The sequence below is a fragment of the Gymnoscopelus braueri genome, assembly GCF_963280865.1.
Source record: "Gymnoscopelus braueri genome assembly, chromosome: 17".
In the NCBI taxonomy this organism is placed as follows: domain Eukaryota; kingdom Metazoa; phylum Chordata; class Actinopteri; order Myctophiformes; family Myctophidae; genus Gymnoscopelus; species Gymnoscopelus braueri.
Window position 1 is genome coordinate 7,763,932 of NC_137617.1, and position 26,070 is coordinate 7,790,001.

The window sequence follows — 26,070 nt, forward strand, 5'->3', positions numbered from 1 at the left end:
TGATGTTTTTTGTATTTCTTTCTCTCTCCTTTTTTCTCTGTCTTATTTTTTTGAATCACAATGGCTCATGTTATGGTTGGATGGCTCTGTCTTTCTGAGGTATAGTCACTGGGCCGTGGGACCCGGGGCCTAGCTTGCAGTTTCACTCACCTGTCCAAACAGTGTTAGCGGGGAGGAAGTGGGCTAATTTTCTCGTGCGATGCGGCACCGCGATGAAAAACGTTTTATGCGGCACCAATATTTTTTTTCTCGTCTTCTTCGTCTTCATTCTTTTTGATCTAATTTTAATGGTCTGAGTCAAGGGCCCCGGTCGCCCCCGAAGTTCAAAGTTTTGGGGTTTTGGCTTGGAGAGAGCGAGCGAGTCTCTTTTTACTGCGAGGCGAGCCATCTCACCGACTGTCCATATTTTATACTTTGGCTATTCAGAAATAGCAGATATAGAAGCTCATAGCGCGGCACGAAGTGACACGCTATGAGCTTGTAGATCTGCTATTTTTGAAAAATCGTGAACTTTGAATAGGCCTATATCTATATTTATTAAGCGTTTTTAACTCAAATCTTTGCTTCTGGGGGTCCCTGGAACAAAATATTTTTAGATTGCCAAAATACATATAATTTTGGTTGTCAAGTTTTGAGCACCACTGATATAGCAACATACGTTTTTCAGAAAACCGTTAGGATTTAAAAGACTTTAAAAAAATATCTTAAAGGGTTAATGGTCTGAGTCAAGGGCCCCGGTCGCCCCACGAAGTTCAAAGTTTTGGGGTTTGGCTTGGAGAGAGAGCGAGCGGTCTGTTTTTACTGCGAGGCGAGCCATCTGAAGGGTTGTCGATAGAGCCGACGGAGTCTGACGACAGCTCGAAGTGACAGCGATGACGCCCCGCGTTACAAGATCAAAAAGACATAAAATAAAAAAAACTCAACGAGGGGGCGTTCCGTCAAAACGCTTGTACATTTATTTGATAGATCTGTCAGACGAGTGTGACAAATGACACGCACGTGCTGCCGGGCCGTGTGCCATTTGGAACTTCTATGAGCAAAGGAACGAATTAGAGAGAGAGAGAGAGAGAGAGAGAGAGAGAGAGAGAGAGAGAGAGAGAGAGAGAGAGAGAGAGAGAGAGAGAGAGAGAGAGAGAGAGAGAGAGAGAGAGAGAGTGACTGAGAAACAGAAATAGAGAGTGAGAAACGAATACAGCAGTGGTTCTCAGCAGTGGCAGTGGTTCTCAAAGTCGGGTCCGGGGACCCCCAGGGGTCCATGAGGGGGGGGGGGGTACCCTATATACATCAGATATTTGAAAATAAGTTTGCATATAGCCGAACATTAAACGTTTTTGTGTTTCTAAAATTGTTAGCAACACAAATCTTGTATGGGGGAGAGAGGGTGCCTGGCACAACATTTTGTTCAGATGGGGGTCCGTAGCCAAAAACATATTAGTCCTTGACATGAAAATAGTTTGCAAACCACTGGGCTCTACAGAGCAAGACAACTCAACACTCATCTTCTGCTGGCGAGATATGTGCCTGGCTTTTCGAACAAACAGGGGAGCGAGGTAATGTGAACAATCTGCTGGCTTTCTCTCTCTCTCTCTCTCGCACACATCATGAGGTCATCATCTGCTGCAGGAAGTGCAGCTGCGAATTGCTGAGGATTGCAAGCGTGATTCCAAGTTTAAACCCCCCTCTCTCTCTCTCTCTCTCTCTCCCCCCTTGCCCTCCCTCCCACCCACAATTCCCTACCTTCATGTCTGTCTCTCAGCCCACGCAGTTGGCGGACTAGGCTCAAACACACCCAGCCCGTCGGCCCAAAACAGACCCAGCGTCGAACCAAAACAGGCAACACGGGCCAAAACACCGGTGGTGGAACGTAACTAAGTACATTTACTCAACTTAACCCTTTAAGATCTGAGGCTGATTCCTACAAATGCCTTCTAAATCAGTAGTTCTCGAACTTTTTCGTGCCAAGGACCCCCAAATTGATATGTATTTGGCCGCGGACCACCCCATCTGAAAATGTTTTGGGCTAGGGACCCCCAGAAGAGAAGATTTGCGTTTAAAAGAATTGGCTATTCAAAAATAGCAGATCTACATGCTTATATTATGTCACTTTGTGCCGCGCTGTGAGCTTGTAGATCTGCTATTTTGGAAAAATCATAGAAATTTGGGCAACTTTGAATATATATTTTTAAAGCAAACATTTCTTACTCAAATCTTTGCTTCTGGGGGTCCCTGGAATGAAATATTTTGAGATGGGTGTCTGCGGCCAAATACATATCATTTTGGGGGTCCTTGACTTGAAAAAAATTGAGAACCACTGATCACATTTTTTTCAGAAAACTGTTAGAAGACATTTGTAGAATCTGCCTCAGGTCTTAATGGGTTAAGTTAAAAAAAGACAATGAAATCTGAGTACTTGGCTCAGCGCTGCAAAACCGGCAACACGGACCAAAAAAGTGTCAAAACACAGAGACGGTTCCAGCTGCCTGAGCAGCTATATCGGCTGAGGTGTCTCTGCTCTTTGATAAACATCCTTGAGAGATTGAGGTCAGAACAGCGATAACATGACTAACACACTGTCTGTTTCACGTCCAACACGCTAAGATCCCTGCTGACTAAGACATTTTGTCAAACTCGTGTTTTTCTCGTGTATTTCGAGAAATACTCCTCCTCATAGTTTAAAGGTTCAGTAAGTGATATTTTTCATTAAAAAAACAAGTGTTAAATAGCTCCATATTCCTATAGATAATAGGCAATAACTAAGGGTCTCCCCATCTCTCCAGCTCTTTTGAAAAACTGAAAATACATTTTTAGGTTGGGATATACAGTACCAATCAGAAGAGAGAACTTATACAGGCTACAGGATAAACAAGTGAAACAGGAAGTGATGACACAGTAAGCAGACGAGATTGGAACTGGAACACAAGCTGATAAGTGAGCTTTGTGGGGTTCTCTCTCCTGATTGGATACAATGTATAAGCCACAAGAATATATATTTTCTGTTAAAGAGCTGGAGGAGAGATGGGAAAAGCCCTGTTACTGAACAAACGCACTATAGCATACGTATACCATGATTACTATCGGCGTATAGAGCTTTAACTGTTTAACAAATAACTTTTGTTTTAACCAAAGAATATCACCTAACAACACCTTTAACCCCTCCTAATTATGTGTCCCTCATACATAACATACACTATTAGAGATTACTTTTAAAGAGATGAACTATTTTCTATGTATGTAACTGTCTCTGTGACATGCGTTGATTGATGGTCTTGTGTTCTACTGCCAAACACTGTCTGCTATCCACATTTCCCCTCAATAGGACGAGAAAGCTTTCGAGCTCAGCTGACCTGAAGTGAACCGAACTTCACTGGACTGGACTGAAGAGAACCGGACTGGTCACTGGACTAGACTAGACTAGACTAGACTGGACTTGTAGTGTACTGGATTGGTCTAGAATGGACTAGATTGGACTGTACTGGACTGGATTTGACTGGATTGGGTTGATTTAAGTTGATTTGAATTTAAAAAACAATCCCGAGCTAAACAGAGCTGTTCCCAGGCCACTATAACACAACATATGGATGTCTGCGAGAGGTGATGGACTGTTTTGTGAACAGCTCGGGGCACTGAGGGAGGTGATGTGCACCATTACCAGTTAGACCTTAAACAGACCATGTCAGGATAGTTTTGTAGCCATAGTTGTTTCTTGCTGACTCTGTGAGAATGCAGCGGTGAGTTTGGCCAGAAACCTGACTCAAAGGGTGTGAGAGTTGAGAAAGACGGGACAGAGGGAGAAACCCCAGAAACACGCAGGAACAAGAGATGGTCAGGGTGTTTTTTTTGTTTGACTGGAGCGGAGCTGCACAACTTCCTGCTGTCTCAGGAACACTGAAATGAAATCTGACAGTATTAGCTGGGGAATGTCTTCTTAAAGGACAATTTTGCACATTTTGTACCTGCATCCAAATGCTCTACTGTGAGGAGTATAGGAAAATCGGACACACTTCACAATGTAAGATGAGATTTTACAGTGGCAAGCGAGTGAGCTCTCGACGTTGTTTTAGATTCCCACCACCTCCTCACAATAGAACGAATGGATTCAGGTTAAATAAATCAGCAAAATCGCCCTTGTCAGGTTCTCAGGTCCGTTTGGATTCTCATCTGACACGACCAGCCATCTTACGAAGTTCCTATGACATTAAAATTAACATTTATAACCATACAGTACAGCGGTCCGATTCAAATCATCGTTTTGTGGATGACTTATATTTGCTTGCGCGCTGATGTCATGCACTGAAAATAGCAGATTTACAAGCTCACAGTGCGTCACACTTGTGACCCAGCGCGCAACCATGTACGTATAAATCAGGCATAAGTCTTGTCTATTCTTAGTCTCACGTGGTCCGACCCACAGCCTTACATCATTGATTCCATCAACGGATGGTTTGAATCACAAAAGTCAGCATGTCCGGGTTTTTTACCTGAGAAAAAGTAAAGCAAGCATCTGATTGGCTGTGTTGTGCTGTAACAGAAGTCTGTGGTTTGTCTAAGGTGGTCTGTGGTTGGTCAATTAATGTGTCTGTCACACATTGTTGTTAATGTGGCTCTAGGGCGCAGACTTACAGAAGAAAGAAAGCGGCTCTAACACAGTTGGGTTCCAGTTGAAACGTTGTGTTTATTGCAGCCGCAAGTGCCTGCGTGACATTTGAAGCTATACAGCACTTGATCTTCATCAGACAAAGTCTGATGAGGTTGTGTGATGAAGAGCATGAAGTTTGTTGAAGAACCGTCACGCTAGCTCTTGCGGGTGCAAGACAGACAACGTTTCAACTGGAGCCCATGTGTGCGAGCTATTTTCTTTCTTCTGCAAGTCATTGTTTTCTGCTCAGCACCTGCCTAATTTGGGTTTGGCCGTGCGTGTTTCTCCTCGTCTGTATAGGATACAGAGCCATCTAGAATCTGGAAGATTCTCGGTCTGTGAGCCTGTTTGTCTGCACAAACTGCTGGACCAACCGACCGGCACCACATTTCTTGTGCACATCGTGCCAGACGGCCAAGGAAATACTTATCTCCAGGCATTTAATTTCACATATCGTCGCTATCGGGCAGAATCCTCCTATCTCCATATTCTAACTTTTTGTGTTTTTTTCATAAATTAACGCCCTACTTGATCATACTACAGAGTCACACTAAAGCATCAAAAGCAGCAGATCAACGTTCGAGCTTGTTGATCTTCTACTTTCACAATTTTTGAATTTTAATCCTGATAAGAAACAGTTTTGGACAGTTTATGAGGTTTCCAACCTCATGAGACGGTGTTATACATATTGACTTTAATTTCTATAATGGAACGGCGGTCAAATCGGGCTGAAACATCGCCCAATCATGGACTCATATGTCAGAAATATGTCATAGACGACTGATGTCATAGACTGGAAAGAAGTGGGTTTTCACAGCAGGAACCAGCATGGTGGGCATGGTGCCCCTAGAACCACATTTCTCCCAGGGAGCTACATCAGTGTGCTGGCATGTGGGGGAAAAGAAATACCCCACGATCCATCCATCCATCCAAACGTCTGGCGGCTAAGTATAACGCTAGGCTTCATTCTCACGCTTGGAAGTGTGGAAGGAGAGAGAGAGAGAGAGAGAGAGAGAGAGAGAGAGAGAGAGAGAGAGAGAGAGAGAGAGAGAGAGAGAGAGAGAGAGAGAGAGAGAGAGAGAGAGAGAGAGAGGGAAAAAAAGAGATGAGCTCCGCTAAAAGGTCTGGTCTGGCGTTCCAGCTGGGCCTCATGTGAACCACCCCAGCCCACAGCCAATAACGCTGCTCCAATTCAACTGACGAGGCACAGAGATTTGTTAGCATGGGAAAAAAAATAACACTAACCTACTTTTTTAGCTCCAGGACCTTATGTGCAGTAAAGTCCTCTGTGTTAACTTAACTCACAGAGCGTCCATTTGGTTAGCTTTGTACGCTCTGCGAGTTACAAATGCGTACATTAACACTGAGGATTTTACCGTGTGCTTTTTATGCGTCTGCGTCTCTCTGACGGTTTACAGTTTAGTTACTGTAAAAGCCTCAAATGTACAGTTAAGGCGTTTAGCAGATGCTCTTACCCAGAGCGACTGACAAAGAGCAAGGTCGGAGAAAATGCCATGTCTTATTCGTCCTTCCTTCCTTCCTTTCCTTTCCGTGCTTCTCTTTCTTCCTTCGGTTATATTATCCCTGCGCTACAACTCATTTGCATGTATTTTTGTATTATCTTCACCAGACTGAAAGCTGGGGATGGAGAATATTTATTTTCCCCTGGATTCCTTGGATCATGATGCAACTCTCCACATAAGGCCATGCCCAGTTCAGCAACTAGATTTTCCACCATTTTGCATTTTCTTCAAAACACACTTTTTGCTATACTTTTTGATCAAAACTCATACAAATTGCTACACATTATCTATGGAGTCACGTGACATTTTTTTTTATCATAGAGTTTTGATTCCATGCCGACTGGCTATAATTGGCTTCCAAAGTCTGCGAGAGGGGCCTATATTACCAAAAATGGCAAAAAAACATGCATTGTCCGATCAACCACAAATTTGGCAGACATACTGTGGGGCCTCTAAACAACGCAGAGCCAAGCTTTTCCCTCTGAACCGTCCTCGGGTCCCGACATCTGCAACCCACGACTTACACAGCTCTCGGTAGGCCATCTGGCCTGGCAGAGATATGCGCCCCAAGGATCACCCCTTTTCCAGTTTGATCCTCTGAGCCCTATACCTGCTCACTGACCTTATGACCTTCTGGGCATCTATTTGAGCATATGAGGCAGAATTCATCAAACCATCACACTAAACCACATTTTATATTTTAGCTTTGGATATAAAAAAATGGCAGATGTACAAGCTCAGTGGCCCACAGCTTTGTGCCGTGCTACGCAAGCTTGTACATCTGCTATTTTTGGAGAAAAAAAAATATATATATATATATATATATTGAAAGTGTGAGAACTACTGACTTAGAAGGCATTTGTAGAATCGGCCTCAGGTCTTAATGGGTTAAAAAACAAAACATCTTGATTTGTTTTGGTCGCTCAGCGAACGCCCTGTATAACTTCAGACAGTGAGTGATGACATTTAACAAGCCGTCTCTTCCTGCACGAGGTTCAGGTCCAAATGGATACTTCTCTGACTTTACACAGAGAGCCCAGTGACCCAGAAACATGGACTTAACAAACCTCTGCAAGAACGGAGAGAAGAGAAAAAAGGGGATACATTCCAGAGAGAGAGAGAGAGAGAGAGAGAGAGAGAGAGAGAGAGAGAGAGAGAGAGAGAGAGAGAGAGAGAGAGAGAGAGAGAGAGAGAGAGAGATATGGGGGGGTTAGTTGTGACTTGTCAATGGTAAATGTTATTTATAGACTCCAGCTGTAGTTTGGGTTTTGTTTGGGTCTGTTATTGGCTTGTCTCTTTTGTTTTGTGTTTTTTCCTTCACAGGACATCACATATGCGTGCAGCCGTGCATACACTGGGATTTTTTACCAAAGAAAAAATACATTTTTGGGAACGGGAAATGAAGCCGCTGTCTTGGGAAATCCTGGGTAATTGACCTTGTTTCAAGTCAAAACACATTGGTCATATATAATTAATTATTGTTAAAGCGACGCACGCACGCACGCACACACACACGCGCACACACACACACACACACACACTCACACACACACACACACACACACGCACACGCACACGCACACGCACGCACGCTCACACACACACACGTGCTGCACGGTTGCCTGTATCAACAACAGCAGCGTGATTTCACAGCTGGTGATTGATTTGAGTTCCACTGGTTTCAAAGTAGCATCTTCTAGAGCTGGAAATAATGAAATTGTACTGAGGCCCAGTTGGACAGAGTTCATGTTATTAAAAAGAGAGAGAAATGGGGGGGGGGGGGACAAAAGAAAGAGAGATAGGAAGAGAAAGTTTATCGCTGTTATCTTTCTGTCTTGAATGTCTTTAATGACGTAGGTGTCTCAGATAAAACCCTGACTCCTTCACTCGTCGGTCATCTCCTAACTGCTCTGTTCCTGTCCATGACTCCAGGTTTCACCTCATCTGTCATCTGGCTGTGCTGTGGTGTGGAAAGAAAAGGATGTGAGGCCTATAATAGGCTGATGCCCGTCGGGAACCATGCCCGTTGCCGTTGGGAGCACGTGCCCCTCCAGTTATGCAATACCTGTTGTACCCGTTATCTGAGTACTTAGCGCAGTAGCCATTATCATAGCACTAGGAGTCTATGATGTCAGCATTATGACGTGTTATAATCATTATGTATGGATCGCCATGGGCATGAAAGGGACACAGACAGACGAGGAGACTGATTTTTTGATTTCCGGTTTTAGACGACCGCAGATTCGAACTGCATTCCCACTCAGCACAACAATCCTCTGCAATATACACTAGGCAAGTTTTAAGTTGATTGGTTAGACGGTGTGAGACAGACATACACATATTCTGTGCATTTATAGATAGATAGTTGAGCACTCAGGACTGATGTTCTTCGGCCTTGGAGTGGCGGTAAACCTTTAATCCAGTGGTTCTCAAGGTCGGGTCCGGGGACCACCAGGGGTCCAAATGGGCCCTTACAGGTCTGTAACTCTGAGAGTGTACAAATGGAACCGAATGGCAATGGACCCTCACAGGTCCATTCGGTTCCATTTGTACACTCTCAGTCAGAGTTAAATGAACACTGTATGGATTTAACAGTGTAGATTAGGGTACGGATGACCCATTGTACACGGTCGGAGGTACAGACCCATAACGGTCTGGGACTGATTTGGGACTGTCGTTGAGAACCAGTGCTTACATACATTCTTCTAACATACATGGTAGAAGAATGTGTTACTATGTCCCCCTTTAAGCCCAAAGAACTCTGCCTGCCATCCACTGGCCTCAGTAGAGGCAGGCCTGGACTCCTTCTCTCATTGTCCAGTCATTTCTAAACAAGAGCCCTGATTTATCACTGCGAGGGCCAAGTTGGTTCCCCTGTTTAAGACTTGAATGACCTGCTCCATCAAATTAACCCCTCCGTGACTAGATTTGGCCATTTTCCTGCAAAGCTTTCCTCATTTTGCTTTGTTTGCTTAATGTGGATTATATGTTAAAACTTTTATAGCCACTTAAAACAACAACTTTAAAGCCATTTCCTCCCCTGTTATTCAAATCAAGACCCCTCAATTATCATTTGCAAGGGGATTTCCCCCCCTTTCTTTTTACCTCTCTCTGCCTAATTCTCTCTCTCTCTCTCTCTCTCTCTCTCTCTCTCTCTCTCTCTCTCTCTCTCTCTCTCTCTCTCTCTCTCTCTCTCCCTCTCTCTCTCTGTTCTACCCTGCTCTTTCTTCAATACTTAAACTTTCCACTCTCGCATCACTCATCCCTTGACCTCCATGCTTTTCACTGCCAACCATCAAATGTGGAAAATGCTGTTTACTGATTCAACGTGGTTCTTTTAAATTAGACGCAAAGCACCAATAAACAAATAAAAAACACTTTTTAAGTGATCATTTCATGAACTCAATACAGCGTGTTCTTAATCTTCTGGGTTTATACTGCCATAGAGTATGCCAAGGTCAGCGCTTCCCTCAAGCAAGGATAAAGTTCTGGGCCAGACTACATGCCTCCAGAAAAATTCAAGAACTGTGATATCATTGCTGTCAGGCAGAAACCTTGTATCTCTATATTTCAACTTTTTATGTTTTTTAGTACATTAACGCCTAAATTCGTCATACTACAGTATCACACAAAAGTAGACATAAATAGCCGATCTACAAGCTCAGTCTGTCATTGTCACTGTTGCAAAGATGTACATCAGGATGATTCAAATCTTTCCATTGGGGGAAGATGATAAGATTCAAATCTTTCCTTTTGGGGGAAGATGATAAGATTCTTGAAGGCGTACGGAATACCACCCAATCTGCTATCAAGTGGGGAGAAGCATAGTCGGGTGGGAGGATGAGCTTGCTTTTACCATCACTCTGAGGAGGTTAAGAGCCGCAACCCACAGTTTTGGAGACAGACCTGGAGGACTTTGCGCGTGGCATTGCACAGCTCTCTGATAAAGTGGGACAGGCGCGAGAACAGCTCCTCCAAGAGGAGGCTGTATGCAGGCAGGTGGTTCTCTGTATGAACACCAAGAAGGCACACAGACTGATTCCCTGTCACTGCCAAATCCCTTCCTTTGGGCTTGGGGAGGGTTTAGACAACCTCAGACAGGCTATACACATGGAGTTGCCAGCTGCTTATTTTCACCCGACAGTGAGGAGTTTCACCGTTAGAGCACAGTATAACACACACACAGGGATACACACTCCCAGTTCTGCACCCCACTGAACAGGCACCCTGACCAACCTGTAGGAATCAATTCACTAGTGCAGCAACGGAGGTCATCCTCCACTGCCGGCTTCCCACTACACCCACAATTGGACACAATTGGCCTTGATCAAAACTTGAACTCTATCTATATAGTTGACCGGAGTCCCTCAGGGCTCTATACTAGTGTATTTTATGTTGCCTTGCAACGTGTTGTCAGCTCATCGATCTGCTATTTTCTGCGAAAGCTTTCCCCGCAACACGGATACTGCGCTTTAAGTGATTAATTGTAAAGACGAGTGCCATCACGTTTCATAGGTTCTTAAATGAAGAATTTGTACTTTTCTCAGGATATCATATGAACCGCTGTTAGAAATGAATGGGTTTGAATAGACACATTTCAGACACAAGGTCGAGACATGTATCTCATCACCTGTGTCCCTTCCCTTCCCTCTGTGTTCCCTATGCTTTGTATGGCTTGTTTATTGAGGTGTTGCTGTTCACTGTATGGAAACCCCCCCCCAGACACCAAAGCCTTTTAGTCTTCCAGTTTCATGTAAAACAGCAGGATGCGGCTTGCATGTCCTGATTCAGCAAATACCAGGTCTACCCAAAGGAGTGGGTGTGTGGAGCCGGGGCGCGTTGAACAAGGGCTAGAATGTTAAAAGCAGTCCCTGGGGTCGCTGAGCTGACAGAGGCCCCGATGTTATGGTTTGATAAAAGCTGGTTGTTCAGTCTTCTGCGTGTGTGTGTGTGTGTGTGTGTGTGTGTGTGTGTGTGTGTGTGTGTGTGTGTGTGTGTGTGTGTGTGTGTGTGTGTGTGTGTGTGTGTGTGTGTGTGTGTGCGTGCGTGCGTGCGTGCGTGCGTGCGTGCGTGCGTGCGTGCGTGCGTGCGTGCGTGCGTGCGTGCGTGCGTGCGTGCGTATTCTTTCTTGCTGAGCTGGATAATTATGTCTCTTGTTTACCTGCATGTGGTGTGCACAGTATTCTGTCGATCTTTGTACTATTATGTGTTTATTGTATTATGTGTTTACTACTGTGTGCAGTGTGTGGTAAATAGTAATGTCAGCCTCTGCATAGGGGAATTGATGAAGTGTCTAAAGTGGGTTTCAAGCTTTTTGTGTCCAAGGCACACCAATGGGCAACTCAAAATCTCAAGGCAAATTCACAGCGAAAATAGCAGATCGACAAGTGCACAAGGTGTCACAATGCAACATTCGTGAGCTTGTAGATTGTCTATTTTCACTATTTGTGGTTGAAAGTGTTTTGGGGTATAGAATGTGCCTCTGTATTTGGAAATGAGTGCACACGACGTACTGATATAGTAAATACAACATTATAATTCATAACTGTTTGAGCAATATTAATATGTAGTTATCGGAAAATCCCAATGTCTGTCATTAAATGTTTCGATGAATTGAGTACAAATGACCCCAATGGAAACAAGCCATAGTGCTTTCTTGGGTTTAAAATCCTCTTAACAGACCTTGGATTGAACTGTACTTCCCTGCGCTTGTCTTTGCAAACTGTTAATAAAGAATTCAATCAATCAATCAATCAATCAATCAATCAATCAATCACACCTGGACTTGTCTCACGATACACCAGTGTGCGTCGGCACACCATTTCAGAACCGCTGGTATAGAGGGAATGAAGTGAAGTGTCTAAATTGTGACTGTGGCTAATGGGAAAAGACAGGATGTGATTCAGTGGGTGGTGACTCGCCTCTGTCCCTTTCATGATGGAGACAGTGGGAGCCCTGGGAGGGAGACAAGATTGTAGGCTACAACTGTGATTCTCAACCTTTTTAACCCATTAAGACCTGAGGCCAATTCTACAAAACGCCTTCTAAATCCTGACCTAAGTTTCCTGAAAAACTTTTTAATTCAAAAAACAAAATTAACATGGCTTTATACTGTATATAGCAACAACTACACACAGAGGTGTGCCCGGCTTGAAAGGTTTAACAACGAACAGGTCTGAATGGGCTCATTTCAAGGACCGCCAGTTTGTTATGAATTAGACCACAGACCCCATTTGATACTTTTTAATCTCTGGGCACCCATTCTACACTGTACAATCCTCAGTGTCAATTTAACTCTGAGAGTGTACAAATGGAACCAAATGGACCCGTAAGGGTCCATTTCGTTCCATTTGTACACTCTCAGAGTTACAGACCTGTAAGGGTCCATTTCGAACCCTGGCGGTCCCCTTACCCGACGTTGAGAAACGTACACCTACAGTACTGTGGGAGGTAGGTTAGTGCTGTGGCAGGAACTGATCCCAGGCCAGCAGGCAGAGACCAGGGTCCCGAAACGGGCTTGTTAAACACAACGTCAATGGGGTGCATTGATAGGACTTCTGGGTATGACGTAGAACCACATGGTTTACAGTGGCAGTCATTGTGGCAGTGTATTTACAGTAGCAGCACAGTACTACTACTAATAAAAATCAGAGCGGTACTTGTCTAGAAGAGTATAATAGATGTTATTACCCTTATCCAGATAAAACACACTATATTTAATGCTGCCTTCTGACAAAAACTCAGGTGTACTTTTCAAAAGGTCTTAAATTCATATTTTAAACCTGCAATCCATTATGTTTTATGTCCTCTCCCGGTGGAGAGAGCTAATAACAACTGTAAAACCCGGGATTTGAACCCAAGACACCCTTGTGGAAGTCCACGTTTTTTCAACCGCTCTTTCAAGAGAGAATCCCTGCTTGGCCAGGGAATATATTGGGCATATGGGCTTCAGGCAGGGCTACTTTTTTGATTGATTGAATACTTTATCAGTCAAACACGTTAACAGCACGGAAGTACAGTAATACACTTGGACTACAAGATAGCACAATTGGCTGATACATTTGTCAATATGAAATATGAAATGGTGAATTTGAGGGATGTACAAGTCACTGTTGGTCCTTCCAGTTTAGCTGCATTTTCATGTGTTCCGCTGTGTGACTTTAACTTACATGGGCATATGTTAACAAGAGAGAACAACACATGACACTGTATAGCGTACATAGCGTATGTAATCACTTAACGCACGCCTCATTGACAAAGCTTTCAATTAGGTAATTATCACGGCTGAATTTAGCTGACATTTATTTCAGCAGTGGGACAGAGAGGCGGGTGGCAGCTATAGTCGATCTAATTGGTATAGTATGTGCAATTGAGCCTTTTTTTTAATACCACACACACCACAACACAGCTGTCTGACTTCACAGTATGGAGGGCTCTGTGAAGTTACAATGGGATTCGAGGAGGAATTAATTCAGAGAGTGGCTTTCGGAAGGAGAGAGTGGTGGTGTGGGTCTCTTTGAACGCTGGGCGGGTGGAGGGAAGACTATGGCTCACATAAAGTTTCCACAGTATTTTATTTGATCCACTTGTACGGCACTAAACGGCATCGTTCTTTTTATAAACTTGAATTCCTCCTCCGGAGGTCGACTTGTGTGTGAATGCAATTGTATTTCAGGGGTCACTTTCATGCAGTCTCGTGTGACCGCAATTCTACTAGTTAGGTGCTGAGCAGCTCCTTGGCAGTAACTTGGAATGCAGCATGGAATTGATTTAATGAATAAAATGTTATTTCAACTCAACTATTCAATCTGAACTATGATTAGTCACCCCATGGAAACTTGAATTCATGGATATCTTTTTGTTTTTGTCACATTCCCGTAGGAGACACAAAGGAGACTCCTTGTACCAGAACGGCCATCAATTTATTGGCTTGGGAATGCAACAAAAACAAAAAATATCCATTAATTCAAGTCTCCATGGGGTGACTAATCGATAGAAATAATGTCATTTTGGGGTGAACTATCCCTTTAAGCTCACAAGCAACATCTCCCCTGGCCAAGCATGGGTTGCCTCTTGGATTTTGTCATTTTGATTAGGACATAAAACTCAGCTTTAAATATACCTTGTCTCGACTCAACAGCCTCGACTCAACGTCTGTTTGTGTTTCTGAGCGATGATACAATGTTTCCAATTCCCTTTTACTGCCAAGATTTTCCAAGCCAGTACAGGGTTCAAAGCGGCTGTTTTCTGATCGCGAACCGGCCGACCTCCATCTACGCGAACCTCAGTCCTACGCCGTCACCACCACCGCGACGTGAGCTCATCTCCCGGTGTCTGTAATAAATCTCTTCGGCGTACGCTTACAAGCTTCACGCAGCGCGGTATCGCCCTCATTACGGTCTGCTTTATGGACCTCCACTCGCACTGAACCATAGCATACTTTCCTCCCTACCAAACACCAACCCTGTCACACATGTGTTCCTCGATACCGGACATGCTGCAAAACACAGTGCATGATGAAATCTGAGATGAGATAAGATGAGTTAGGATTAGATTAGCCTGGTTCCAGACGAATCTACCATTGCAAAAAAAAAAAATGCCCTTGGCAGATTAGGTCTGGCCCCTCTTAACACATCGGGTGCCAAACACGGTCTGAACCGTGTTTGCGCAGAGTAGCGGTCCGGTGCCGAACACGGTCCAGACCGTGAAATATGTCTTTTTGTTTTTTTCGTTTTTCTCCACACGGGCGGGGCTAGAGCAGCTCTGGGAGTACCCATTGTGATCTTGAGAAGGATAGGCCAGATAGATCACCGGAAAAACAAAAACATGGCTGCCATCCACTTCCTGTCTATTTCCTTCTTTAAAACACCTATATCTCCGAATCTGTTTCCGGTGGGGAAAACCGGTCATGCGCGATGCGCGATCCCCCCCCATTGTAACTCGCGAGTGAAATGTTATCGTTCCAGGCTGTAGCCAGGGTCATCGCGCAACATGAATGGATGTTTTTTTTTACATGGATTTGCTCCTCGTGGAGTCTAGAGCTTTAAACAGCAAAGCGCAGTCAATGGGGAGAATGCTGGCACCCAACGTAAGTTGTTATGAAAAAATGCTGGCACCTGATGTGTTAATAGAGATTGTATTTCTCTCCCTCCGAAGTTGTGAGGGACCAATCAGGGCCCAGCATGCACATTTTATCACCAGAGGCATTTTTTTTAATTTGCCCCTCGGAAATGCAGGTTCAACACAGAGATTCCAGACTAATATCTATGCAGTGATATTAGTCTGGCCATGCCAGGCTAGGATTAGATGAGTTGAAATTGGCTGAGATGAGTTAAGATTACAAAAGTTAAGATGAGTGAAGATTAGATGAGTTAACCACTTCCCAACCCCAGTAAACCCTATTCTGGGGAGAATATTCGCCAGAGAATTTCCCTGCTGTGAGCTTGTAGATCGGCTAATTTTTGCCAAAGAGATTTGGTGTAGACGGATAAAAAGCCCAGCACAAAAGTAGGTTAAGATGAGATGTTTTTAAGATTAGTTAAGATGAGATCAGAAGAATGACCCTCTGACTGCTCTGAGTGTCATGGCGGCGCAGATGTATGGCTGCAGCTGCTCGCTTGACCTTACCAAGTAACTAGGATAATTCCTTTTAACAGGACGTTCATGAAAGTCCTTGCAGGCTTGTTTCCAATGAGGGCCTGTGAGCAATTAGGGGTTAAGAGTCTTGCTCAGGGACACATTTAATTTCATTGTCACATATGCTGGCGTGGCCTGGAATCGTACCTGGGGCAACCAGGGCCTCTGGCTCCCTAGGCGGGCTCACTAACCACTCAGCTATGGCCGCCCCACACTGTCAGTGTCAGACTGTTGAACAAAACCTATAAGGCTGTCTGTCGCCTGTGCCTTTTATCGACCTGTGCATTATGCTGAATGCTCTTTTACATTTGGATATAGGACCTCTTTTAATCTACAGTACATGACTGATTTGAACTGATTCTAACCTGCTTTTTTATGCTCCTCTCTTTTATTCTCACTTCTTTTAACCTGCAACAGTGAATACCTAGCTGCACAGATCTGCACAAATGACAATTTCCCCTCATTTTTTACCCTGTATTTGTAAAATAAAAGACAATTTATCATTTCAAAAGTCAGAATACAAAAGTCAGATACAGCAGAACAGTGTGCAGAAAACACAAAACAGAATGCAGAAAAACAGAAACTATCTCATATATCAAGCCAAAATAATTGTGATTATTTAAGCCATAATCATGCAGCTGTACAGCAATATATCGTCTATGTCGGGTGGAAACGCGTTTCGAGCTTGTGGATCTGCTACTATCGCCGCTTTTGTGTGACGCTGTAGTATGATCAAGTAAGGCATTAATTGACATGTGTTTGAAATCCCCTCCCTGCTGCTCTGTACCTTGTTAGTCAGTCAGAGTGGAGTAAGCACCAACGCTGGTGAGCTAACGATGCTAAACTGACACAAACCAGACTTTGTTCCCCTCATTTGCGAACATGTGTCCTTTCTTATGGTACCGCACACGCCAACAGTGGTGGAAGAAGTACTCTGGTCTTTTACTTAAGTAAGGAAGTATCAATACCACACCATGAATGAACATATTATGTTACAAGTACTGTAAAAGGCCTGTATTCAAAATGTTTGAAAAGTAAAAGTACAAAAGTATTGGCATTGTCACACTTTTTCAACAATAGCAGATCTACAGACTCCAGCTCAAAACGCGTCGCATCACGGCCCCGTTGTGAGCTTAGTAGATTGTCTATTTTCGAATAGACAAAGTATGAAATAGCGCTTTATTTATTAATGTAAGTTTTGTAATAAATAAATCTACCAAGTGACTTGTATCTCAAGTTTAAGAAGGAATAATTGGTATGAAGTATGGCAAAATGGAAATACTCAAGTAAAGTAAAAGTACCTAAAATATCATCTCTGTCGGGTGGTAACCGTCATACAGTAGGCCTATGTCCAAAACTGCTTCGGGATTCAAATTCAAAAACAGCAAAAGTAGCAGATCCACAAGCTCAAAACGTGTCGCTTTGCGCCGCGTTTCGAGCTTGAAGATCTGCTACTTTTGATGTTTTGTGTGACACCGTAGAACGATTACGTAGGGCGCTAAATTACGGAAAAAAAACACAAAAATGTAGAATATGGAAATAAGAGAGTTTCTGCCCGACAACGACGATACGTACTTGGGTATACGGTCATTGAGTAAATGTACTGAGTTACTTTCCACCACTGCTCATTTGTGAACATGTGTCGTGTCTTACGGCAGCGCGCACGCCAACCCAGCTGCATCCCTCCACATCTGAGGAGCACGCACGCACTGAGTCATGGGTTCGTTGGAGATGCTTAGCACCGTGACACGGACCGCTTTTCATTCTTCTATGTCTCTCAGGAGAATCGGCATAATACCTCGGAAACACCGAAAAAACCCACCACATTATAATAATTTATCCCTTTATGTGACGTTCTTTTCCAGAGCTAATAAGAAAAGGGGGAGGAGACACGTGTTTTAAATGTTACGTCAACTTGCCAGGAGTGTGTCTGTAGACCGAGCTTTCATTTCCAGATGACCAAAGAACATTGCAAGTGACTAAAACAGTACACAGTAAAAATCCATTTATCCATTTGTAAGTCAGAGAGTTTACAAATCGATCCCTGCAGGCCCAATTGGTTACCTTTGTAAACTGTTAAAGCTGCAGTACAACTTTTTTTAATCAAATGTTATTTTGACCCATCAGTATAGTATGTTAAAGGGATAGTTCACCCAAAAATGAACTTATTTTCTATCAATTACAGTACACACCCCATGAAGCCTTGAATTCATGGAGATTTTTCAGTTTTTGTCACATTCCTAAGCCAATAATTATTACAATATAACTGTAACATAACTGCGGCGGTAGTTGGTCTATGCTCTTCTACTGACAGTATATCCTATGGCCGGGTAGGACCACTACCGCTTGATAATAGGTATTGCATGAAGGTCAAAGCACAATTTAACCTATGCTCAAACGGGCCAATTATGTGGTGGCCCACTTGCAGTACCCTCGCAGCCCACCAGTGGGGCCCCGGCCCACATGGTTGAGGCAGTGTGTGCCGTGAATCTTCCTGTAATCCACAACGATAACTGAACAGAGACGTTCCACAGTTAGTAGCTAAGCACTGGGCTGGTACAGCGATGATTAGAAACACCTTGCTGTTAACTGTGATTCATGCATCACGAATCGTCACCGCTTGCACACAGACGTGCTGAATTAGTGTCGCTTTTTCAGCTTGTCCCCAAGGGGGAATCATTTGGAGAAACACAAGTGTTTTGTGTTACAATCAATCAAGTAATTCGGTGTCCCTGTGAAATGTGCAAAGAGGGAATAGTCTGGTTACTAATGCGGCACAGACGCAGGTTGAATACTACATCAAGAGGGACTCTCACTTTTACTGTAGTATCCATGTTGACTGGCTTTTTACGAGCTATGTTAAAGCTGCAAGCCGGAACATACAGTATGAATAAAATGATGTCATTTTAACCAATGTATATGGTGTTAGTACAATATAACGGGCACATCTGAGGTGGGTGGAGGCGTTCTCCCTACGTTTCCACTGAGAAATGTATAGTCCCTGTATCAGAATCAGTATTATTGTCACATCACAGTTTACAGGTGTAAAGAAGTTGGTGAAATTGTGTTTTCTTTTGTGCATGCTCCATCATTTTGTAGTTTCCGTGAGAGGATATAGCCTGGAAACCAGACGAATCTGCCACCGCTAAAAAAAAAATAGCCCTGGGCAGTGACATTAGTCTGGCCATGCCAGGCTAGAGAGGATAGAGTTAGAATGAAAGCAGGAGAGATAAGAAAGGGGAAAAAAAGAACACAGGATAGAAACAGGACCCTGGTAAACGACACCTACTGGTTGACAATTAGAAGACCGGGGTTCGAAACGCTGGTGTTACAGTTGCAAATAATTTATCAAACATGCAGTTTTAACTGCAGTGCACGCTTGTGTGTGTGCTGTAGAACACACGTGGTCCCCAGGGGTCCTTTATGGTGTTTCAGGGGGTCCCCAGCTAAATTATTGATAGTTAGGAGGACAGGAGGAACCCAAATGGACCCTTACAGGTCTGTAACTCTGAGGCCTTAATGCATGCTGAACCGGGGGTCCTTGAAATGAAAAAGGTTTCAGAACCACTGCTGCAGTAGAGTGTTCTCCATGTGCCCGTCTGCTGCCTGAAATGCATGCTCTGTATTTTCCCCTCATGCAGGCAGGCAGGCTGAGCCCCGGCATGCCGCTGAGGGCCAGCTCTGAAGATGTCAGAACCACAAAATTTTTCCAATGTGGGCGGACGGAGAGGAAATGAATGAAATGGTCACTGAGCGACAGAGAGAGAGAGAGAGGGAGAGAGGGAGAGAGAGAGAGAGACAGAGAGAGAGAGAGAGAGAGAGAGAGAGGAAAAGTCCCCTTGATAATTTAGGGTTCTTGATTTGAATGACAGGAGAGGAAGTGGCTTTAAAGTTGTACTTGTTGTTTTTAAGCGGCTATTAAAGGTTGTACAATAATTCACATAACATAAACAACATCAGATGAGAAAACTGTCCAACCCCTGTCAAGGAGAGAGAGAGAGGGATTAATTCTATTGGGTCTTTGTCCTTGCAGTAATAGCCTAATTCAGGGGCTCTTGTTTAGGAATGACTGAGTAATGAGAGAGGAAGTGGGATGAAGGTCTGGAAATGTATGCTTAGATATGTAACTACTGGTCGAGAGAGAGGAGAGAGAGAGAGAGAAGAGAGAAAGAGAGTGAGAGAGAGGGAGGGAGGGAGGGGGAGAAGAATCTTTTTGAGTGATCTTCCGTTGTATTGCTTACTCAGCAGTCAGCCTCCTTCAGGAGCGTCATCGCGCATGCGCACACGCGCTCCCCAGATGTGATGAGGTAAAGATGTTTTTCATAAATGTATAATAACCTCATAACCTGCCAACAACCTCCACCTTTGACGTCACTTAATTAATCCCCATCGAACAGTATAGGCTACAATTGCACTGCTCGCTGCAAAAAACAGCTGTCAATGATTAGAATAACAGACAACAGAGGTCATGAAACAAAGAATGCCATCATAATAAAATTAATTATGAAAAGAAAATTGCTGACCAGCATTTTTTTTTAAATATATTCTGGATGTGTTACCCTGGCCTCCACCCCCCAAGTATTGATGCAAACACAGCCGTCCTCTGTCCTAAGATACTGTATATGCCATTTTTCAGGGTAGCACATTTTTGCTAAAATGATATAGGACTTAAATAAAGTTTGGGACCTGCATGTTTTCCTCAATATATTTTAGACCAACTTTAGCCAAATTCCTGTTGTTTTTTGTTGTTGTTCCTTTAACATGACATTATAGGCCATTGTTACACATGCATGCTTGTTAATTTCACTCTGAACATGAACAAATTACATTGTGCAGTCTTTGTGCACAAAATGTGCACTCTCAGTGAGTTACAAGTGGTAGGCTACATGAGTCAGAAGAAAACTCTACTACTTTATTGTCACATCACTGGTTTGCAGATGTAAAGAAGTGGGTGAAATTAGTTTTAGTTTGTTGCTTAAATCAGTGGTTCTCAGAACTTCTCAACCTTTTCAGGCTGTGACCCCCCCAAAAAATCATAGTTGAGGCATTACATTTTCAATTCAACAGATACAAATTGTGAAAATAGCAGATCTACAAGCGAGGCGTTGTGAGCTTGTAGATAAGCTATTCTCACATTTTTGCCTCTTTCCTACATTATTTGACAATTTGGCCAATGTTTCACCAGGTTTCAAAGTTTGTTGATTACTTTTGATGCAGTAATGGTCTTTTTCTTTTCTTTCTTTTTGAGGTATTAAAAAGGTCTAAGAAGTTCTTAAATTGTCACTTTACTGTCATCTGGGGAAATTGTCACTTTACTGTCATCTGGGACCCCCCCCCCCCCACAGGTTGAGGACCACTGGTTTAAATTAACCATGTTAACTGTAAAAGGGGTATAATACTGCCAGCCTGGCAGGCACCTGGCACCATTTTGATCTTGCCTCCTTTTAAAATGTTCTTGGATGATGTTTTTGATCTTATTGTTTTTAATCTTGTTTAATATTGTGTGTTATTTTTCTTTTGTTGATCTATTTTTTTTATGTAAAGCACTGCATTTGATGTCATGAAAGGTGCTATACAAATGAAGTTTATTATTATTATTATTGTTACTTACTTGTCAAGCACAAAATACAGGTCAAACGCTCCCTGGCAAGAACTCTCCTCTTCTTCCACCTCTTCATCATCTGGAACCTCAGGCTCTGCACTGATGGAGGGCAAACAACACAATAATCCCAACCAAAACAAAACCAGGACGAAAAAACGCATGTTGTTGAGGAGGAAAAAATAAATCACAATTATTCTCCCCAGAAAGTTGCAATCAGCTGCAGCTGTTGATGTCGTGCTCATATGGACATACAAACACACACGGTCACTTGTTGGAGCGGCTGGCACCGCTCAAAAAGAGACAAACGAAACAAAACAAAACAACAAAAAAATCACAGTTATTCTCCCCAGGAAAAAGAAAAAGAGACAAACTATTAAAACAAAACAAAAAAAAACGTATTCCGTTTGGAAGATGCGCTCCCTCTCACATCCCAGAGAACCGTTATTTTGAAACTGAGGGGAGAAAAAAACTTGAGATGCATAAAACAAAGGATGCAACTGGAATCTGTCCCGTTTCTCCAACACGACACCTTCTTTCAAGACCAAAATGTGTGTGTGTGTGTGTGTGTGTGTGTGTGTGTGTGTGTGTGTGTGTGTGTGTGTGTGGAGGGGGTTGTCCACCACCACGCATTGAAATATTTAGCCTACTTTTTATAGTCCTCTGCACACCAACAAAGCTGAACAATTTGCTTTTTATTAAATGTAATCTCTATGCAAATGAGCGTTTCAATGTTTATATTAGCGTCCAGAAGTTCGAAAGCAAAACGCTTGCTTTAATTCTCCCTAGACCTCATTCTTGAAGCTGTTTCTACTGTATTTCTGCTTCGTTTTATGCTTTGCTTTTTTTGGAGCATTGCATCTGAAAGAGAAAGTTTGCAGTAGCCTAATAAACAACACATTCAAGGCATGCCAATGGGGAGAGAGACAAAAGCTTGTCGTGTTTTTTTTTGTTTCTGCCGCAGATGTTAATGTTAATGTAAAGCAATGTGTTGTTGGAGCTGGAGGGACTAGAAAGGAAGGTTTTCGGCAGTGTTGCCATATTCTGTGTGAGAAATAAGCTATCAGGTCTAGGAAAACAAGCCCAAAAGAAGCAACTTAAGCCACATGAGCACTTTTAAACCTATAGCCTATGCATTGGCTATGTGAAAATAGCAGATCTACAAGCTCACAACGCCTCGCGATGTGACGTGTTGTGAGCTTGTAGATCTGCTATTTTCAAAAAATCTTGAAATAAAATGTGGAATATTTGGAAGATTCTTTCAAACATCTAACAACTCAAATCTGGTAAGCTGGGCTCCCCTGGCACAAAACATTTTCAGATGGGGTTTATAGGGACGAATAGCCTACATATTAATTTGGGGGTCCATGACATGAAAATATTTGAGAACCACTAGTCTGTCAAAATAATTAAAAAAATGGTGAAGCAAGCAACTGCACTTTAGAAACAAGCCCAAATAAGCAACTACACTTTAGAAACAAGCCCCAAAAAACGCTTCTGGCAAACTACCAGTATTTACAAGCATTTACAGAAAAATAGTCGCTTATAATAAGCGGACATGGCAACACTGCAAATTGCTGCTGAAACGGGACCAGCGCAGGTTTCATATTTCATCCTGAGGAGGAGAGAGAGATCAGATCATGGGTCGAGGAAATGGGTCAGAATAGCTCTCTGTTGTACTCCAGTGGTGGAAAAGGTACTCCATTTTTTTTTACTCAAGTAAAAGTATCAATACTGCAATGTAGAAATAGGCCTATGCCTACATAAGTCCGGAATTCAAAATGTATACTTGAGTAAATTACAAACGTAGGTATCAAAATGTACTTAAAGTACCAAGTAGTAGAAAATAGTAGAACAAAAGTAGAAAATAGGCTATTCATTATAAAGGATGTCCATTTCACACCTTTACAAATGTCTAAAATCTTTTGAAAATAGTAGATCTACAAGCTGACAATACTTCACATCCCTATAGGCATTGTGAGCTTGTAGATCTGCTATTTTCAAAAGGCTGAAGTGGGTAATAATAATCTAAATCTACAAAGTAACTAGTAACTAAGTTTTCAAATAAGTGTAGTGGATTTGCCTCTGAGATGTAGTGGAGTAGAAGTAAAAGTACTGAAAATGGAAATACTCCAGTAAAGTAAAAATACCAAAAAAAATTATAAGTAGTGTACTTGAGTAAATGTACTTAGTTACTTTACGTGCTACCTCCTAGTTACAGTACAGTAGACTAACTAACTGCTGCACTGCACAATGCGTTTATGATGCACTTTTTGTCCACTGAAAATCTCATTACAATTAAAATAACAAAGACAGACAACACAATAGGCCTACATTCTAATTTGCTACATGTGGGATGAAAATGATCCACGAGTGTAAAGCTCCCCTAATGTCTATTTCACAGACAAATCTTAAAACGTATTTTTTTTTCTTCAATAACCCTAATTTAATTGTTTATAGGTGATTGTAATTAGGCTAATCTTTTTCAGGTGCCATCCTGAACAATAAGTCACCTCGTTTTCAGATTACATTCTGATGTAACATGCAAAGGAGTAGCTAGCCTGCTAAGGCTAAAAATTTAATTTGGAAAGTAGATGTAACCCACCCTATATAATTATTCTTAAATCCTCTCTAAACAGTACATGTTTGTTTGCGTTTCGCTGTGTTGGTACCAAACTAGCCTACTGCTAAATTACAGTAGTTATAGAAGCTGTCTGTCTGTATTGTAATTACACTTTGACAATGACATGCTTTCTGCAGTCAGCTTTAACGAGCGCAGCCACGTGCTGATTATCACTTCTAGTAAGCTACGACTATGAGACACACACGCACGACGACACACACGCACAGGCTGGCACGCACGCACATGAAGGGAGGGGGCATATGTTATTGAAGCAGGATGTCCGACAATGCTTCCTCTTCTGTTATGAGGAGGTGACGTGATAAATGTAGAGTACATTTGCTTAGCTTAGCTCCATCCTGGTGTTGCTGAACTATCAATTAGCTTGTAGATCAGTTCTTGTTGTTGACAAGCTTACTACTGAGGATAAATTATGCTTAAGCCTTGTCTGACCCAAAGTATAGCTAGAGCTTCTATTATTAATTACTATCTAGCTATCTATTCATACATTGATTTAACCACATCTCTCATGAAAATATGTCCCGGGATGCTGAGGTGGACACCTAATTTCTTCAGGAACCAGAGGTTCTGACGCTCCCGTCTCGGCTGTGCACAGTGTGGAGATTCTCTTCCATCTGCACCCGGCTCTCTTTTTCCCAGATGGATCAGACACCCGAACTTGTGTCTCCAGGACAAACTTGCCCCCGCACATCGATACTACAACGCCTATTTCTGGCACTGTTGTCAGGGTGTTCGCGTGCCTCTTCGGACCCTAAAGGTTGGTGCAGCAATCGCACCTGTTTCTGAACAGTTTCACGCCCTGTCTGCAGTTCGGTAAGTAGAACCCTCCCCGAAGTTGTCGCAGGGTCTTGGCGATCCCGAAGAGGGCCTCCCCCACCAAGCCATGGACCACCATGGAAGCACCATGAGATGGCACCAAGAGCTGTCGAATCTCACCCCTCTTCCAAGGTGGGTGACACATTCGATACAGCAGGGTTGGATAGCAGCAAGGTTCACCCACTGGGAATAGTAGCTACATCTTTCTGTCCTTATCCAATGCTGCCACTGTGGACCATCTGGGACATCAACCCAACCCCGGGAACAGGCTGAGGACTACATCACTTTCCTGCTCTTGGCATGGCCAGACTAATATCACTGTGTAGATATTAGTGTGGAATCTCTTTGTGGAACCTGCATTTCTAAGGGTCGAATTAAAAAAATGACTCTGGTGATAAACCCGCCCCATATTTGCATACTGGCCCTGATTGGTGCCCCACAACTTAGGGGGCATAGATATCCAATCACAACTTTTTTTTTGTTCACTGGCAGATTCTTCCGGTTTCCAGGCCAGGGTTGTGGCTCGAGGAATTCTGGCACTGCAGGGATATCATGATCCCTGTACTCTGTTACTGTGTCCTCATCCCAGAGAACTGCTCTCATTGCTGCTGGTTCTGACAGCTGGCCGGTCATCAGTGGAGTCGAACCCAGCTGCCTTGGCCCATGATGTACTCTGGTTGGCTGGCTGGGTCAGTGTTATAGTGCCTTGGCTGGCTCCTGTCAGGGTTGGATGCACCTGCTGTAGCCTACTGTTGGGAGCGCTGACATTGTTAGCTCTGTTGCGATAGAGATACTGAATAGCTATTGTCACTGAAACCACATGGAGTCGGGCCCGTGAGATATCCACCGGCTCCCCATTGCTCTATCTAATAGATCCACTCTGATGATGTATTCATCCTGGATGTCTGCCAGCCCAAACTTGTGGTGCAACCTTTTATTGGCCACTGCTGTTACTGTATGTTCCCCCGTCATGGTCCAAACCTGGGAAAATGTGGGCGACCACAGCAGACAGGATGCGTCGTGGCTGTCAGGCAGGATTCCTCCGTGGACCAGGGAGAGGAAAGCTGCTGGGTTGATGCGGGCCCGGCACCTGGTGTTTTTCAGCTTGCAGTCCAGATATAACCCTTTGGTTTGACCTTTCCAACTGAGTCAGTGTTCAGTGGAAAGGGAGGAGATATTAGACGACATACCAGGAACACTGGACTGGCTTTTGTCTCGA

The 26,070-nt window shown here is 43.3% G+C and overlaps 1 protein-coding gene across 1 annotated transcript in view; it reads right to left on the minus strand.

Annotated features, from left to right (window-relative positions):
- Positions 1–21,915, minus strand: part of LOC308104901 (anthrax toxin receptor 1-like) — a 98,228-nt gene extending 76,313 nt beyond the window's left edge. Inside the window, exon 1 of the mRNA XM_080455534.1 lies at positions 21,407–21,915. Within this exon, the coding sequence (XP_080311660.1) occupies positions 21,407–21,639 (233 nt within the window). The 5' untranslated portion in view covers positions 21,640–21,915. The remainder of the gene's footprint in view (positions 1–21,406) is intronic.
- Between the last annotated feature and the right edge of the window lie 4,155 nt (positions 21,916–26,070).